Source organism: Haematobia irritans, chromosome 3, assembly GCF_050003625.1.
Source record: "Haematobia irritans isolate KBUSLIRL chromosome 3, ASM5000362v1, whole genome shotgun sequence".
Lineage (NCBI taxonomy): Eukaryota > Metazoa > Arthropoda > Insecta > Diptera > Muscidae > Haematobia > Haematobia irritans.
The window spans coordinates 66,458,207-66,475,641 of NC_134399.1; the positions used below are offsets into that span (position 1 = coordinate 66,458,207).

Genomic DNA, 17,435 nt, shown 5'->3' on the forward strand with positions numbered 1-17,435 from the left:
AAACTAACGCTAAATTTAACTTATTTTTATTGCCAAAAAAAGGATTTGCTTGTAGTTACATTTAATTTTTTTTTCGAAATTTTCCACAGCCCAACGAATAGTTCCTTTTTCTAAGTATGTCTCAAACATTTTATGAACTAAACATGGGTATAAATATCAATGACCCTACAATAACTTCACTATGAACTAAAGCCAAAGAAAATTTTCATACGATTCCAAAAAATAGTAAGAATGAACTACAGTATGGTTAAAAGGCCATGATTTGGCGCCAATGATTTTTTCTTTACTTTTAACCAAAAAGTTATTCTGGACTTCACTTTATGCCGTGACAGACCAGAAAAATGCACACGAACATTTTTTGTGTGGGCCAAGTGTAATTCGCATCACTTTTAGGTACTTTTTGCACCTAATACTCGAGGGGCGAATTGAATCACTTGGGCAGTTTACAGCATTATTTCAAGAAATCCACAAATAAAACCACGACAACCTGTGAGGCAAGCGGATATACTAATAATTTTATCATGGCGTATCTCTTTCATAAGAAAAATGCCTTCACCAAAATGGAGTTGTTTTGGGCATAAAAGATGATTCAATACAATTTCAAGAATACAATTTATTATCCCTGCTTTCAATACAAAAACAAATTTTAAATTTTTTGTAAATCTATAATTCATGACTGGTTAGTCCAGCTTAATTTGCAATGGCGCTTTACATCAACTGATGGGCCAAGACAATCCCCTTGTCTCTGACTGGGGTGCAACCTTAAACCTTAAATAAATAAATAAATAAATTTTTTGTAAATGTCTTTCTCTTTGAAATATTGGTCCTGTACCCTATAAAGTATATACCTATATTCAAAGTTGTAGTGAAATTTTGACTTAACCCTCTAATGCCCAATCCCGTCTTTAGGCAGGCTTCATTAAATAAGGAAGCGTTTAGTAAAACACATCTTAAGACAAAAAAAAATAATAAAATAAAAAGAAAACTTAGTTGAACCTGTTCAAGAGCCTTTGCAGCAAATACCGAATTTTACCTATAAATTTTTCTTGATTAGTTCTTTCTTTCTTTCTCGCTTTTGTGTCGTTAACATTGAATATATAATCAGCTGACAAAAAAAATGGGGCATTAGAGGGTTAATCCAGTGATGTTCGTCCCTCTGTTGAAATCACGCTAACTTCCGAACGAAATAATCTATCGACTTGAAACTTGGCCCAAGTGGCTGTTATTGATGTAGGTCAGATTTGACTTCCGGACGCTCTTGGTTAGAGTGATCAAAACCGGTGGACCGGTTTTCGTGAAAATCCCATTTACGATGGACCAGTAGAACCATGGCTGAATAAGGAGGTTGAATCACGATAACAAAAACAACAAATTTCAATATGTTGTTTACAATTTTAAGAAGTCAAAATCAGCTGATAAAAGTATCGTATGGCATTGGTAAAAGTGGCAATTACTTATTCTTTCAATTGTCCTGAAAAAATAATTAAAATCCAGAGAAAAATAAAGGTTCAAATTTAATTGTGTCACCTATGAGTGATTGTGAAGTGGATAATTCATCCGAGGAACGCCGATATGAGACAAATAAGACTATAATACCCACCAAAGTTAAGAATGGAAGTCAGTCAAATGGATCTTCGCCATCTATTAACAAAAACAGTTTATGATGCAGTTTAAAAACTGATGTGCGTGGTATTTTGGGTCTGGAATATGTTATCAAGATACTCAAGTCATCTTTGAACAATTCTCCAGCTATGAATGCGCGAGTTGGTTTGAGATGCATTTGCTATGCAGTATCATTTGGATAGCTGCAATCACCATAAACATATGATTTTGACATCTTAAAATTTTGTCGAAATAAAAAAATTGTAATCATATGGGCCCATGATTTAACCTTCTTGTTCAGCCATGAGTAGAACCGATGTTTTCAAGGCCTCACCGTGGTGCAATGGTTAGCATACCCGCCTTGCATACACAAGGTCGTGGATTCGATTCCTGCTTCGACCGAACACCAAAAAAGTTTTTCAGCGGCGGATTATCCCACCTCAGTAATGCTGGTGACATTTCTGAGGGTTTCAAAGCTTCTCTAAGTGGTTTCACTGCAATGTGGAACGCCGTTCGAACTCGGCTATAAAAAGGAGGTCTCTTGTCATTGAGCTTAACATGGAATCGGGCAGCACTAAGTGATAAGAGAGAAGTTCACCAATGTGGTATCACAATGGACTGAATAGTCTAAGTGAGCCTGATACATCGGGCTGCCACCTAACCTAAGGCCTCAACAACCGGTTTTCGGTTTTTATTTTTTCATTGTAAAATTGCCAATTTAATTTAAAATTTGGGCAAATACATCTGGATATTTTAATAAACTGCAATGAAAACACTTTCATACGAGGAAATTAAAAATATGTCCAAATTTTATTAAACTATCGAAATATTTTTGCCTTTTGATTTTTTGTATCAGAAAACTCGATTATCTTTTCAAAAAATACGCGTTTTATGGAAATCGGTTGAACCGGTTATGCCGGTTGATTGTTTCAAAAAATACCGTCCACCGGTTTTGGAAAATTGTCAGGTTTTTTAAACCGGGAAAACCCGACGTGTTTTGATCACTCTACTCTTGGTGAAGCAAATGTCTTCTGATCCTGTTGAAGTTCGGTACGTGTTGTTAGTATATGCCCTCTAACAACGTTGCAAAATTGGCCCGTATCGGTCCTAATTATATATAGCCCCCATATAAACTAACTCCTCAAGATTTACCTACGGAAGCCAAATGGTGGAACAATTCGATCTAGTTAGCATGGCAAAATTAGTTCATATATGTATGTTCATTAGTATTTTAAACTCCTCTGTGTAAACCGATAAAATACTAAAGTAGTTTATATAAGTAGCGGCAGCTTTTTATGGCCAAACATTTGTCCAGGATATACCATCTACCATATTTCTTTGAATAGCTATTTTGCGTTTGAAACTCGGTAAACAAATTTTTTGTCGCAACCATCAAGAGAAAGTCACATTACAATATTTTCTTTCAGATCGTTGGGAACAAACGGGACAACAAATACCATAGGTTAGGTTAGGTGGCAGCTCGATGTATCAGGCTCACTTCTTTCTTATCACTGAGTGCTGCCCGATTCCATGTTAAGCTCAATGACAAGGGACTTCCTTTTTATAGCCGAGTCCGAACGGCGTTCCACATTGCAGTGAAACCACTTAGAGAAGCTTTGAAACCCTCAGAAATGTCACCATCATTACCGAGGTGGGATAATCCACAGCTGAAAAACTTTTTGGTGTTCGGTCGAAGCAGGAATTGAACCCACGACCTTGTGTATGCAAGGCGGGAATGCTAACCATTGCACCACGAATACCATAAACAAAGCTTTACTTCCCTTTAAAGAGACAATTGGTAAAATAAAACATTGTGTCGGAAGAATGAATTATTGTTTTGTGTGCAGTTCCGCTTAACCTCCAAAAAATAGAATTAAATCTCCGATCTATATTCTTAATTTTTTTCTAAAGTTCTCGCACACTATCCCCTTCACATTCGGTAACAATATGGCTGAAATTTCGAAAGTAACCGCTTAAGAAAATTAACTATGTTCTTGCAATACTCTTGCATACGGTGATGAGAGCATATGAAATATAATTTAACAATTGTTCGTATTCGGTCTGGGAATCGCAATGAAACTCAAAAATTAGACTTTTTGACTTTTCGAGTTTTTCAATTTTCCAAAAAGTCTAAAAGTTTACTTTTTAGCCAAATTTTTCTACTGTTCCAATTTTTAAATTTTTGTTCAGCATAAGGAGAGCAACATCACATTTCCGTTACAACTTAAAACCTACTTTTCCAAACATAAACCAGATAAACCACAATTGAACAATTGTTCGTGTTCAGTCTAGGTATTGCTATGAGACGCTTCGATTTTTCCAAAATTCGAAAAGTCGACTTTTGACTAATCGGCTATTGCTAAAGTCTACTTTTTACTAATCGACTATTCCAAAAGTCTACTTTTCGTCTATTTTCTTCCAAAATTTTCTACTCGCACAGAAAAACCATGTTTGGACATGGTTGCCGTATCCATTTAATGCTTATCTAGAGCATATAATTGCCGCGAAAACCATGTATTTTGTCTTTGTAAAAATAGTTTTCGAGCGGAGAAAAATGTATGGTGGCAATAAGCATTTGAATGGTTCTCAAATACCGCAAACATGTTCTATCATTTAAATGATAGAATTTGAGACCACTAAATGGTCGGGAAAATCATGTACCTGACCATTCAATTTTTTTTAATTTTTTACAGGGGAAAAGGTATTTTTATAGGTTAAGTATAGACATGTCTAGAACCATTACATGGCCATAAAGACCATTTACATTTTTTTCGTGACCATTTAATTTTTTAACTTTTTTGCGAAAAGAATTTTATAAAGACATTGAGCAGGTACACACGATTTTCATTTTGCGCATCAGTCGTGTGTTGATTGTTTCTTGGAATGGACGGAGAATACGGATTTACTGTGTTTTGTGTTAATTTATTTATTCAGAAGTGGCACGTGGTTTTATGTGAACACAAAAAAGGAAAGTGTAATTGAAAAAATGTACCTGTTTTTTGTTCTGCATTTTGCTATATGGTATCATTTATTTTTATTTGTAGTTACATGATGTCATTATAAATATTATTATATTATGACATTATAAATACAAATAAACAATGACTTAGTTTATAAATAAATAAAAACAAACAAATAAAGTTAATTTTGTGTTTTCTTTTCTCAAGTGGCGTCCTTTTTCGACGATGAAAAAAGTTTTTTCATAAAGATCAAAACATTTAAGGTTGTGACCATGTTCTTTTAACTAGGAGAAAAACATTTTTAATGAATACCATAACATTTTAAATCGTGACCATTGTCTTTTCATTCAAACAAAATTCGTTTTATCAATATAATAACATTTTAGATGAGGACAATTACATTTTTCTTAGAACCATGTTCACTGAGCCAACATGGTTGCAGGTTAAAATGTTACATGGTCGCCGCAAAAATTGCTCCTATCATATTATTTTGCTCTTCGAATATGATTGTGACAATCATGTTTCTTCTCTGCGTGTACTTTTCCAATTTGTTCTGCATAAAAAGTGCTACATCAAATTTCTCTTAGAATTCCAAGTCCACCTTTCGAAATTTTTGTTAAAATTCGATTAAACGATTTTTGGTCAAGTTCGATAAGTCGATTTTCGTCACTTTGACTTTTTTAACACAAAATCGGTTTCCTAGTTCGATCATGTCCATACGGATGTAATCACCTTTTGAGCGATAATCAAGGCAAAAGGTAATCATATCGAGCAAACGTGAATGTATTCCAAACAGAGATTATTTCCCCACATCCTTATCACTTGAATTTATAAAAGATATATTAACATAATAAAATAGGGTTTGAATTGGTAAAACAATACAATTAATTGTTTTGTTTTGAACAACAGATAGTAAAATTTTTTAGGTTTTAAGATTTTTCTCATAAGTTTTCCAGAAACCAAAAATAGAATTTTTTATATTCTACCTCTACAAAATTCTGGAAAGCTTCTAAATAACATATCATCAGAAAAACTTTTTGCTTGTTGTTATGCCAAACAGTTTAGCTTCTAGGACACATATAATAATCCAGCAAAAGGCCGTAGCCAAAAAAAACCAATAAAAAATTTCAGTTTGGATCCGGAAGTTGTGCTAAAATGGCCCAAAAGCAACGAATTTGCTATCAGCTTGCATTGGACGGAAAACATGTTTTTAAGAATTTCGCATTAGTTCTTCAGATTTTGGATTTTATTTGTAAAAGATAGGCAAACAATTACAAAAATATTTCCTAACTTTTTCGACTTTAATCTCTACGTAGTTATTTTTGAATTATTTTATCGCAAATTTTACGTCTGTCGAGAAATGCATCACAACATTTTTCAAAAATTTTTGGGAAATTTCTATTATTTTACTTCTCCTTGCTATGTTTTATGCACCGAAAAATTCGAAAAATTTGAATTTATTTAAAAAACTGTGTAAAACAAAGAATTTTTATATATCACCTCAAGAGAACTACTTGTGAAGTATAAATTAAGTCCATCTCTAGAAGAAGATTTTTGGATGTACTTTAAAAGTAGATCCAAAAAAAATTGAAAAACTTCCGATTTCTTTTTGCTGGGATATTCATAATAGATTGTTGCCAGATCCAATAAATAAATCATCCCTGATGAGGCTGGAAATAATCCCAACGAAACGTTGGGTGGAAATAATCGAATAATTCAATTCTTGGTTTATTCGCATTTTAAGGTGACCTTGAAAGCCCATTAAAAAACAAAAGCTAATAAATAAGGAAAAACAGGTCGATAAACTAAGTAAACTTGCTAGATTTTATTTTTTTGATATAGCTCCAAGAATATGAATATATTGAGCTAATTCAAAAAGTCCCTTTTTCAGTCGACTTTTTGCTTTTTTTAACAAAGTTTTCTTCTGCGCCCTACTGACAAATTTCCTCTAATTTCGAAACCAATTAGGTGAAATGGAAGAAAAAAATGCAATATTTGGTTTACAAATTTCAATTTAATAACATTTTTCAACAAAATGTTTAAATTTTCTTTTATTTTCTTTTTTTAACTTCCTGCTTAATAATACAATTTGTTTATCACTGCAATAAGATATTCATTATGTCTGAGGAGTAGGGGTGTATAAGAGTATCTATTTTCTAAATTGTCTTCATCTCTGATTTCACTTTCTCTTAAACTGTAGCTAAGTGTTAACAAATAGAACTTGATTATCTTCAAAAAGAAGTTGCCTCGGTTGCAAATATTTAGGATATTGAAAAAAATATATATATAGAGAGGAAACTCTGTTATAAACATCATAAATACATAATATAAATTACAATCGTTCAAAAAAAAAAAAAAAAAAAACAAAAAAAAACTAAAATTGAAACAAATATAAAATCTAAATAATATCTAAGCAGTATACATGTACATACAACTAAGATATAAAATATCAATTAAAAAATAAAAAATTATGCTACAAAAAGAAATAAAGAAAACAAAAACAAAGAGTGCATGCTATTAAATTGTATTATTTAAACATTGACTTTCATTTAGTTACAATATTATTTAAATATATATATATAGATATGAGATAATAATTATCATACAAAATATAATTCTACAAAGAGTGTTGAAAATTCGATAGTTAGAACTATAAATGTGTGCGAATAATTTAAAGGTATTTCTTTTTTGTTTTTAGTTTCTTTGTTTGCTGCTGTACTTATGTCTTGTGTGTTGGTATAAAAGTTTTTTATTTGAAAATAAAACAAAGTTGCAGTAAATGGCAGAGTCATTCGAATATATATTTCTCCAACAATGTAAATGGTTAAATGTGTTAAAGTCCTATCTACAACACGTTTATGAATCGATTAAGATGTTCATGGTTTTTTTTGCTAAGAGTAAAGTAGATTTATTTTAATTTATTTTTTATTTTATTGCATTATATTTTAATTGAATTGAATTGAATTTAATTGAATTGAATCGAATAGAATTGAATTTATTTTTTTTTATAAATAATAAGTTTGGAAACCATATCACTGAATCCTTTAGGAATTAAGGTGGAATTAGATATCAAGGGTCACTCCGTCTGTTGATTGACGGTTAAATTTTCTCTTCTAAAGAAACAACTGAGTTAACCCTTTCACTACCGAATTAAACCTAATCTGAAAAACTTTAATTTTTCCTCTGTTTATACTTGTACTAACAGCATATAGAAAAAATTTTGCAATTTGGAAGGCTCACCTCAATTATTTATAAAGCTATATGTGTTTGTTCTGAAAACTTATTTCCTGAATCTTGACCAAATGGTCATAGGAAACTAAACGCTATTTGACCTGTAATATCTTTTGAAGTGTTGGAAAAAAAATCAAAAAAGAATCTGAACTAATATAGGCTATAGTTTTTATATGAATATCCATTTACTAGAGACGTTCAGTAGAAAAATTGTCTCAAAATTGTGTATTTTTCGTTTATTATCCAGAAATGTTATGAAAATACATTTTAGTGCCCAGCAATATGGAAAATATTTATAGCTTATTTAAGGCGTTTTCGTTTCGCAAAAAATATGGTGCCTTGGTGTTACACTACTTTTTCCCTCATTGTATTTTCACCCAAATGATAGTATAATTTCAAAGTTATTGCTAATTTATAATATTGTTAGGGATACATGACTCACAAGCTATGCCAGTGTTCTTCATAGTTTGCAATCAATTTCGAGAATGTTCAACCTTATTTGCCAATCGAAATCGCCATTAGATAAGAGCCTCTGCTTGAAAATATCATCGAGAAATAAATCGAAACAAAGTGGGGATTTAGAGTTTGGAGACGTTTTCGAATGTCCTCTGTAGTGGACATCGGTAGTGAAAGGGTTAACAAAGTGCCTCAATAAGTCAAAAATATCAACCATCCATTAAAGGTCGGATTGACGCATTGTGTGTAATTCATCGCATTATAATTTATAATTTTTTTTTACTTTCAAAAGACAAAGTCAGCTCTAACAGCAAATAAGTTAGAAGTTTCAGCAGTTATAAACAATAACTGAAAAAAAGGGAAAGAAATCTCGTATGGAATAATAGAATTATGCTGTTGAAAAACACCAGTCAGTGGGTGTTACTATTAACACAGATTTTTGTTTGAGTGTAATCAAGTGTAATTTGTTTTAAATGTATAAAATTAATTTGAATATCATTTAAAGGTAAATTATTCTGATTTACCCCCATTTTCATGAAGCTCTGTTAGTGCTATGTTAGCTAACGAACTTTTAAACCATGCTATGTACATATCTGTCATCTTGCGTATATATTCCATATGCCAGTTAGGAACATAACTGCCGATTTTTTTTCTGTTAAAGTTAACCGGAGAAAAGATATTTCTATTTTTCTTTATGTTAACTGGTAGTTAAAGCCTAACGGAGGTACATGAAAATGGCCGTTAATGCAATTTAATTTAAGTCAACTTAGTTTGTACTTTAATTTATTTAATAAGTTTAATGTAATATAACTTAAATAATTTTGATTTATTTCTTACAATTCTAAATAATTAATTTAATTTTTATCTAATTGAATTTTGTTTGATTTTACTTTAATATCATTTAATTTAATCAATTTTAATTTATAATTTTTTGTTTTTAAATTTATTTTTAATTACTCAGTTTATTTTAAAAATGACATCATTTATCTTTATTTTTATTTATTTAATTTAACCCTTGCATGTCCAATGTTTATTTTTGAGCCGTTCACAGTATATATAGTGTTTTATTTTACAAAATGTCTTATAATGTGTCTAAGCCTTAAGACTTGTCTACGAAAAAGGAAAAAAATGATAAATTCATCACTACGAAAATGAGCTGCAGTATCGTCGTCGTATACAAATTATTGTGTGGACAACATGTGGAATTTGCCTAGAAAAAAATACATATCGACTTTATTGGACGAATAAGAATATAATGCAGAGAATTAAGACGATCCATTTTCATCGGCGAGTTTTTAATTTTTGCTACCGTTGAAGTCGGTTTCGATACAACTGGGCGGTTTTTTTTCTGTTGTAGTTCGAAAGGGGCATTGTTAGATACATCATTCAATTTATGCTATCTACGATTTTTATCGAAAACAAATCTTAGGAATTGAATGTATGCTGTGATTCTCTTAAGACACAGACATTTCAAACAAATTCAAATTGTAATCTGAACGGCGTCTAAATGCAGGATCAGTTTCATACTTAATAATAAAAACATATCTCGTTTTTTGGAAACGGAAACTTTCAAAAAATTGTCAATATCAATCGATTCAGAGTGTCTTGACCTTTCTGTTTCGACTGCATATTTTGGCCAAACATATTATTATTTATATGAATATGATTATTAATAAACAAATGCTATTGATGTTTTTGTTGTTGTTTCGAATTTGGTTTAACTATAATGTATTTATCTTTAAAATCCTTACATGAGTTTGATAACAATTCGGATTTTACCTTTAACAATAAGGCTTCATAAAAATGTTGTAGTTCTTTGAATATGTTCTACCATTTTGCAAAAACAAGATCAATGTCAAAATTAAAAATTATTAAAAATATATATCTATATCAAATACACTTGTTTGTCAAGCCTACATGAAAAAAAATACGTACAAACATAAAAAATAAAATTGAAAATTATATAATTATGTTGACACATGACCAACGTAGAACCAAAAAATATTTCTGTTGGTCATGTATTCAATAGTCAAGAAAAATATTTAAATTTGGAAATTCAAAGGGTATCTAACGAAAACAGCGATAGTAGACAAAGAGAAAGAAACTTAAAACAATAACGAGCAGCATATGGAATAGATTTGAATCTAAGATATCCCACAATTTGGCTATATTTGCATTTTAGGAAGCATTCGTTGCTGCGGCTGATGTAGACGCCGCTTGGCGATAATAAATATTCGATCCCTTAATGGGTAAGGGATGTGCTTCGGTATTGAAGACCCATTCGTCCAATGGTATCAGTGAATCATCCGAAAATAGCAGATAAAGATACTGAAAATGTAAATAGAGATATTTAAAAATATCGATTTTTTTCATTTTAAGTATTTGTTTTTACCTTTAATGTTTCGGCCAAAAAGAAACTTTGTTGTACATCATCCTTTTGTGGCACATCTTGGTAGACATTTTTAATACCCGAATATCCATGTGGTGTTCGACAATGTTGTTCCAATGCTTGCACTGCATCCCAGCCCCAGTCTCGATATTTTTGATCATGTGTTAAACGCCAAAGCACAAAATAGCTCTCCACTGTTTCGGGTCTTAGAATATAATATTTTTCATTTGATTTCAAGGCACGGGCCTCGGCAGCTTCACTAAAGCTATAATTGGAAAAGAAGAAAATAGAAGTTATAATATAAGTTATAAAAAAAAAACATTATTATGGGAAACTAAGCATTTGCCCCTTTTTAATATATGGGAAGTATGCATTGGAAGAATAGCATCACAAATAAGGCATATCCCCCAGCCAGATTTATACTGAAGAAAATATCTCAAAAGACCTTCTTGTGGAGGAAATAAAAATCTCATCACCAGAATATTATTTTTGATTTTTGACAACTGACAGATTTATTCTGGTGACATTTTAGTATATACAAGCTTACAAAAGCCTTTTGATCTATTGCATTCAGAAATAAAGTTATTCGTGATTGAATTAAAGCGTGATAGTGTGATTGCTCTTTATTTGGCTGAAGAACCAAATATACATTTAAATGTGAATAAATCGTTTGTTTCTCGTACCATTGCCCATTATCACAATACTGGCAATGTTGCATCGCGCCAAAACAGTGGACGAAAAAACGGTGACTACACCAGAAATTGTCTGAAAAGCGGATGCCAGATTTTAACGAAATTCACGTTGCAGTGACAGAAAACTTACTCGTGAGCTGAATATATAGCGACAACGGATGCAACACATAACACAAAATTGAGCATGGACTAAAGCAATTGAAGTTAAAACAAATATATAAGGCCGTAAGTTCGGCCAGGCCGAATCTTATGTACCCTCCACCATGGATTGCGTAGACATTTCTACGAAAGACTGTCATCCACAAATTTCAACTCACTCGGATGACATTTGCTCCTCCAAGAGGCTCCAAAACCAAATATCGGGATCGGTTTATATGGGGGCTATAAATGATTATGGACTGATATGTACCACTTTTGGCATGGTTGTTAAATATCATATACTACCACCACGTACCAAATTTCAACCAGATCGGATGAATTTTGCTTCTCCAAAAGGCACCGGAGGTCACATCTGGGGATCGGTTTATATGGGGCCTATATATAATTATGGACCGATATCGACCAATTTTTGCATGGTTGGTGGATACCATATACCAACATCACGTACCAAATTTCAATCGAATCGGATGAATTTTGCTCTTCCAAGGGGCTCCGAAGGTCAAATCTGGGGATCGGTTTATATGGGGGCTATAAATGATTATGGACTGATATGGACCACCTTTGGCATGGTTGTTAAATATCATATACTACCACCACGTACCAAATTTCAACCAGATCGGATGAATTTTGCTTCTCCACAAGGCACCGGAGTTCACATCTGGGGATCGGTTTATATGGGGCCTATATATAATTATGGACCGATATCGACCAATTTTTGCATGGGTGTTTGAGGCCACATATTAACATCACGTACCAAATTTCAACTGAATCAGATGAATTTTGGTCTTCCAAGAGGCTCCGGAGGTCAAATCTGGTGATCGGTTTATATGGGGGCTATATATAATTATGGAACGATATGGACCAATTTTTGCATGGTCATTAGAGACCATATACTAACATCGTGTACCAAATTTCAGCCAGATCGGACGAAATTTGTTTCTCTTAGAGACTCTGCAAGCCAAATCGGGGGATCGGTTTATATGGGGGCTATATATAATTATCGACCGATGTGGACCAATTTTTGCATGGTCATTAGAGACCATATACTAACACCATGTACCAAATTTCAGCCGGATCGGATGAAATTTGCTTCTCTTAGAGGCCTCGCAAGCCAAATTGGGGGGTCCGTTTATATTGGGTCTATACGTAAAATTGGACCGATATGGCCCATTTGCAATACCATCCGACCTACATAAATAACAACTACTTGTGCCAAGTTTCAAGTCGATAGCTTGTTTCGTTCGGAAGTTAGCGTGATTTCAACAGACGGACGGACGGACATGCTCAGATCGACTCAGAATTTCACCACGACCCAGAATATATATACTTTATGGGGTCTTAGATCAATATTTCGATGTGTTACAAACGGAATCACAAAGTTAATATACCCCCCATCCTATGGTGGAGGGTATAAAAATGTAAGAGCTCGTCGATGCATATAAACAAGTTAGTCTGGAAAGAGCCAATTCATGGTCACTTACAGAATTTGGAATTCTCCGATGGGAAGCCGTACCAAATTGAGCAATTTGCAAAAAAAAAAAAAAACAAATGACCGGATTTTCTTACTAAAGAGGTGAGCTGAAAATGTACACCTTCGATCGCTTCAAATCGCTTTTTTGGAAATAATTCTGCAACTTTTGAACGGCTACAGAGACCAACATATTTTTTTCTTTGTGTGAAAGCAGATGTTTTCCTGCAATTTGTGTCCCTAGTGCTGACCTGTAGGCGTTGAATGCAGTTAAAAAAAAGAAATTAAGGATCCGTTCAAAAACGGAACTTCCAGGTTCAAAATACTGACCTACTTTGTCAACATATTGGAAATAAATAAATTGTGAGACTTATATCTTAGTCTACAAGCATTTTTTGCAGAGTTTTACAAGTTCTATCCAGCAAAGAAAAAATAATCGAAATCGCTTCATAATTGCGGAGTTGACAGCTATAACAAAATTTCATACCTGCGAGATGACCAACTTTCAAAGCCTATATGTCAGCCCGTGGACCCACTGGGGACCTACAAATTTGCAAACTTAGAGGAAACACCTCAGCTTTCAAAACTATGTTGTAATCTTTATCCGTTCAAGAGTTTGCAGAATTATTTCCAAAAAAGCTATTTGGAATCACTGTGCAAGACCGATGGTCGTATTCATCGACTGCGGGGTCAAAATAAAACTCCCGGTCGTATTAATCGACTGTGGGGTCAAAATAAATGCCGAATATTATCGGGAAAAAGTCATAAAAAAAGTATTGAAGCCCTGGGCAGACAAACATTTCGGCCGCAAACCCTGGACATTCCAACAGCACACTCCCACTCACCTCGCCTCAACCAAATATGGCTTAAAAATGGAAGCTCCTCGCTTCATTTTTACCACACAATGGCCAACAAAATCTCTGGAATTTAATCCTTTGGACTTTTGCGCATGGGGCATTTTGGAGAGTAAAGTTGGCACTAAACAATACCAAAGTGTTGATCATGTCAAGACGGTGCTTCATTGGGAAAAGGCTAAAATACCGCAGGGCCGTTTGAAGGCCATAATTCGTGTCACAGATAGACGATTCGAACAAATCTAAACGAACAAATTACAAACGACCATTTCACTTTGAGCTGTTTAGAGGCATATTTATTTAAACTTTCAAAGACAGACAAGATCAACATAGAATTTCACCACGACGAGTCTGAGACCAATATATAGAATGCGAATATAGAAGCGTTTAAAAACAAACAAACGCATGGGAAATTCAGTCAATCAATCCAGTAGAGACCGAAAGGCACAATATTATTTGCATTTTTGAAAATACTGATCTTTAATCACCAGTCATCCACCAAAAAAGCGTCGCCAAAAAAGTAGTGAAAATGTTCTTTTTGGATCTGGAAGTGGTGCAAAATCAGCGCAGAAGCGATGAATTTAACATGGGGTTGTCATAGGATGGATGTCCACCATTTTAACAGCCGTTGCTCTGAATTTGCATCACTTCTTAAGGTGTGATGCGAATTCAGTGTTTTGTATGTGTATTAAGAAATTTTGTGATATTTTGACAAATAAATAATTTTGTACAAACTTTTATAATTTTTAATGCATTCTAACGCTTGTTTGGAACGTTTGACATCAAATATTTTGAAAAATTCGCAATTTTTCTAGCATTTTTCTCGGCAAAATTTCTACATTTTTTACCATTTTATTAATTCAGAAAGTGTTTTTCACTTATTTGAAACAAAAAAATTAAAAATTTTCCATTAACCCCCATTTTCAGGAAGCTCCGTTAGTGCTACGTTAGCTAACGAACTTTTAAACCGTACTATGGACATGTCTGTCATCTTGTCTATATATTCCATATGTCAGTTAGGAACTTAACTCCTAAAAATTTTTCAGTTAAAGTTAACCGGAGGGAAGAAATTTCGATTTTACTTTCTGCTAACTGGGAGTTAAAGTCTAACGGAGATACATGAAAATGGTCGTAAAAATATGAAAAAAAAGTAGTACTAAAAATTTGACTAATATGAACTTTCTGTGCAGTTAAAATAAATAACATCTTTGGGAGGACATTTTTGGAAGTGCTTTTAAAGTTGTGCCTTTAGAAGAACTTCCAATTTTTTTGCTGGGCAACTTTCGCCCTCCATAAATACAAGTATACTAGTTAATAAACTTACCGGAAAGCTTCTGGTCCTAGACGTGTTGTTGATCTGATATAACTCTCATGGCAAGTATTCGTAATACCTTTGCCTATGCTCATAAATTTCTCTGTATGTTCATTTTGTCTTGTATTGGCGCCCAATGCAAAAAGTCCACCTTTGGAGAAAAACAACAGAAAACAGAGAAGATGTAATAAATAAAATTTATTTATGGCATTTTAAGGGAAACTTACCGGCAAAACAAGCCAAATGATCCATTTTATGTTCCAAACGATCAAATTTCAAATCGGAAACATATGTTAAACCATTTGGACTCGTGCGCACCATTTTTTCGATAATTGCAACCATGGCATCATCGAACATTTGACGAGCCTCTTCATCGGTTTGGCCTGACTGAAGCCATGCCTTAAGTAGGTATTCATAGAAACTATCACCCAAAGCTCCCAAAGACATATGTACTAGAATGAAATATAGAGCAGTAATAATAAGAAGAATATTTTAATTCAGATTTAATGTCCATCAACTTACATTGACCCCACTTTCCAGTTTTGGGATTTAAAAAGTTTGGATACAAGCCTTTGGGTTTTTCAATTTCTTTGAGTATCTGTCGAATTGTTTGTACTCTTTCCTTGTAGAGAGGATTTCCAGTGATATCACTTAAATAGCTAAATTCCAAATGTAATGTACCAAACTCGGATAGAATTGAACTTGCTCCCGATGCCCAGCCATAGTTTTTACTTAATCCAGTCTTGGGATTGACCAAACCATAGGGAATACCTGTGGGTGTCTGGAAGGCGGGCAATAGTTTATCGGCAACATGTTGGGCTCTCTCTTTATACAAATTATCACCAGTAAAGGCATACATGGTGAGCAGGCCTCCAATGAAACGAATATTCGTTTCAAACACTGATAAATCCGCGGTGACATTGTCCAATGAGAATTTACGTTCGATCCAGTCACGACCCTCTTTGTACTCATTCTCCAAGCCCATAATGTAGAGAGTATCAAGGCCATCGATAATTGTCGCGCCCAGTTCTTGAGAACCAAAGATACTTCCAATGTGGGCCCGTTGTGAAAGGGGTCGTAATTCATTTTTACCCCAGGCATAGAGTTTGTAATTGAGCCAAGCATGTTGCATCATCTAAAATGGAGAAAGATAGGAAAGATATTTAATAAGAGTTGAGTTTAAGAAAGAAAAAATATTGAAAATCTATAGTTTTTGTAGGTACCCTACGGGAAATGGATCAACCACAGAACCGGTACAGGACTAGTCCCTGGTGTGTATGGACCAGTCCCAGTTCTGGTCAAAACGTATGGAAGGAACTGGTCACTTTAACATGAGTTTGTCATTGACGGGGTAAATTTACATTTTAGGACGCGTCTTGGGCTCATCCCAAAGGACACGTCCTGGGACAATTTAGCAGGAGCACCCCATAGACAGGTCCTCAGGAAACGGTCTCGGCCAAACTTTTAGAAATCCGTTTCAATTTGGGCATCCCAAAATAAAAAACAGGAAACAGGAAACAGTCTCGGCCAAACTTTTAGAAATCTGTATCAATTTGGGCATCCCAATCGAACCCGAAATAAAAAAAAATTTTTTGAAATATGTCGAACAATAAGTTAGTCTGATAATTTTATTTCACTAAATGTGAAAATGTTTGATATTAAAATTTTAATGAATCTAAGATTTTAATATCAAGCGAGTACGAAAATAAATAAATTACGACTATTTAAAAATTGCAACTAACTGGAGCACAGGTACCAGTTCTGTGATAGGTCCGTTAGTGGCAATTTGCACTAATTTCCCATAGGGAGTATACTCCTCTATGGATGTGCAATGTGGGCGTCGACCCTACAGAGACGAACTAGAGCGAAAAAGCTGCTTTCAGCACAGAGAACGGCAGCTCTGAGAATCACTTCATCACAACGCACGGTTTCGGCGGAAGCCGCATTAGTGATAGTAGGAACGATCCTAATAGACCTTCAGGCGATTGAGCGGAAAAGCGTTTTCGAGGCTAAACAACAAGGCGCGACAGACGTCATATCGAACATTCAACAAGAGACCACAGGAAGATGGCAGGGACGAGACAAAGGGCAGATGGACACACCGCCTTATAACTGACATAGAGTTATGGCGAGAGAGAAGATATGGAAAAGTAACGTATTATATGACGCAGATGGTCCCTGGTCACGTGTTCTTTCGAAAGTATCTGCATCGTATGGGGAAATGCAACTCAGAGAACTATATTTACGAAGAGGTTGCGGATGATGCCGAACATACATTATTTATATGTAGCCGGTGGGCAGAGTGACGGACA

At 33.9% G+C, this 17,435-nt stretch overlaps 1 protein-coding gene across 2 annotated transcripts in view; it reads right to left on the reverse strand.

The window, feature by feature from the left end:
- Positions 1-6,556: 6,556 nt before the first annotated feature.
- alpha-Man-Ia (alpha-Mannosidase class I a) overlaps positions 6,557-17,435 on the reverse strand; it is a 477,107-nt gene continuing 466,228 nt past the window's right edge. For both annotated transcript variants that reach the window (XM_075302903.1, XM_075302904.1), the window contains 5 exons: positions 15,646-16,258; positions 15,351-15,575; positions 15,136-15,274; positions 10,642-10,903; positions 6,557-10,577 (listed from right to left, as the gene is read on the reverse strand). In XM_075302903.1, the coding sequence (XP_075159018.1) occupies positions 10,428-10,577; positions 10,642-10,903; positions 15,136-15,274; positions 15,351-15,575; positions 15,646-16,258 (1,389 nt within the window). In that variant the 3' untranslated portion in view covers positions 6,557-10,427. The remainder of the gene's footprint in view (positions 10,578-10,641; positions 10,904-15,135; positions 15,275-15,350; positions 15,576-15,645; positions 16,259-17,435) is intronic.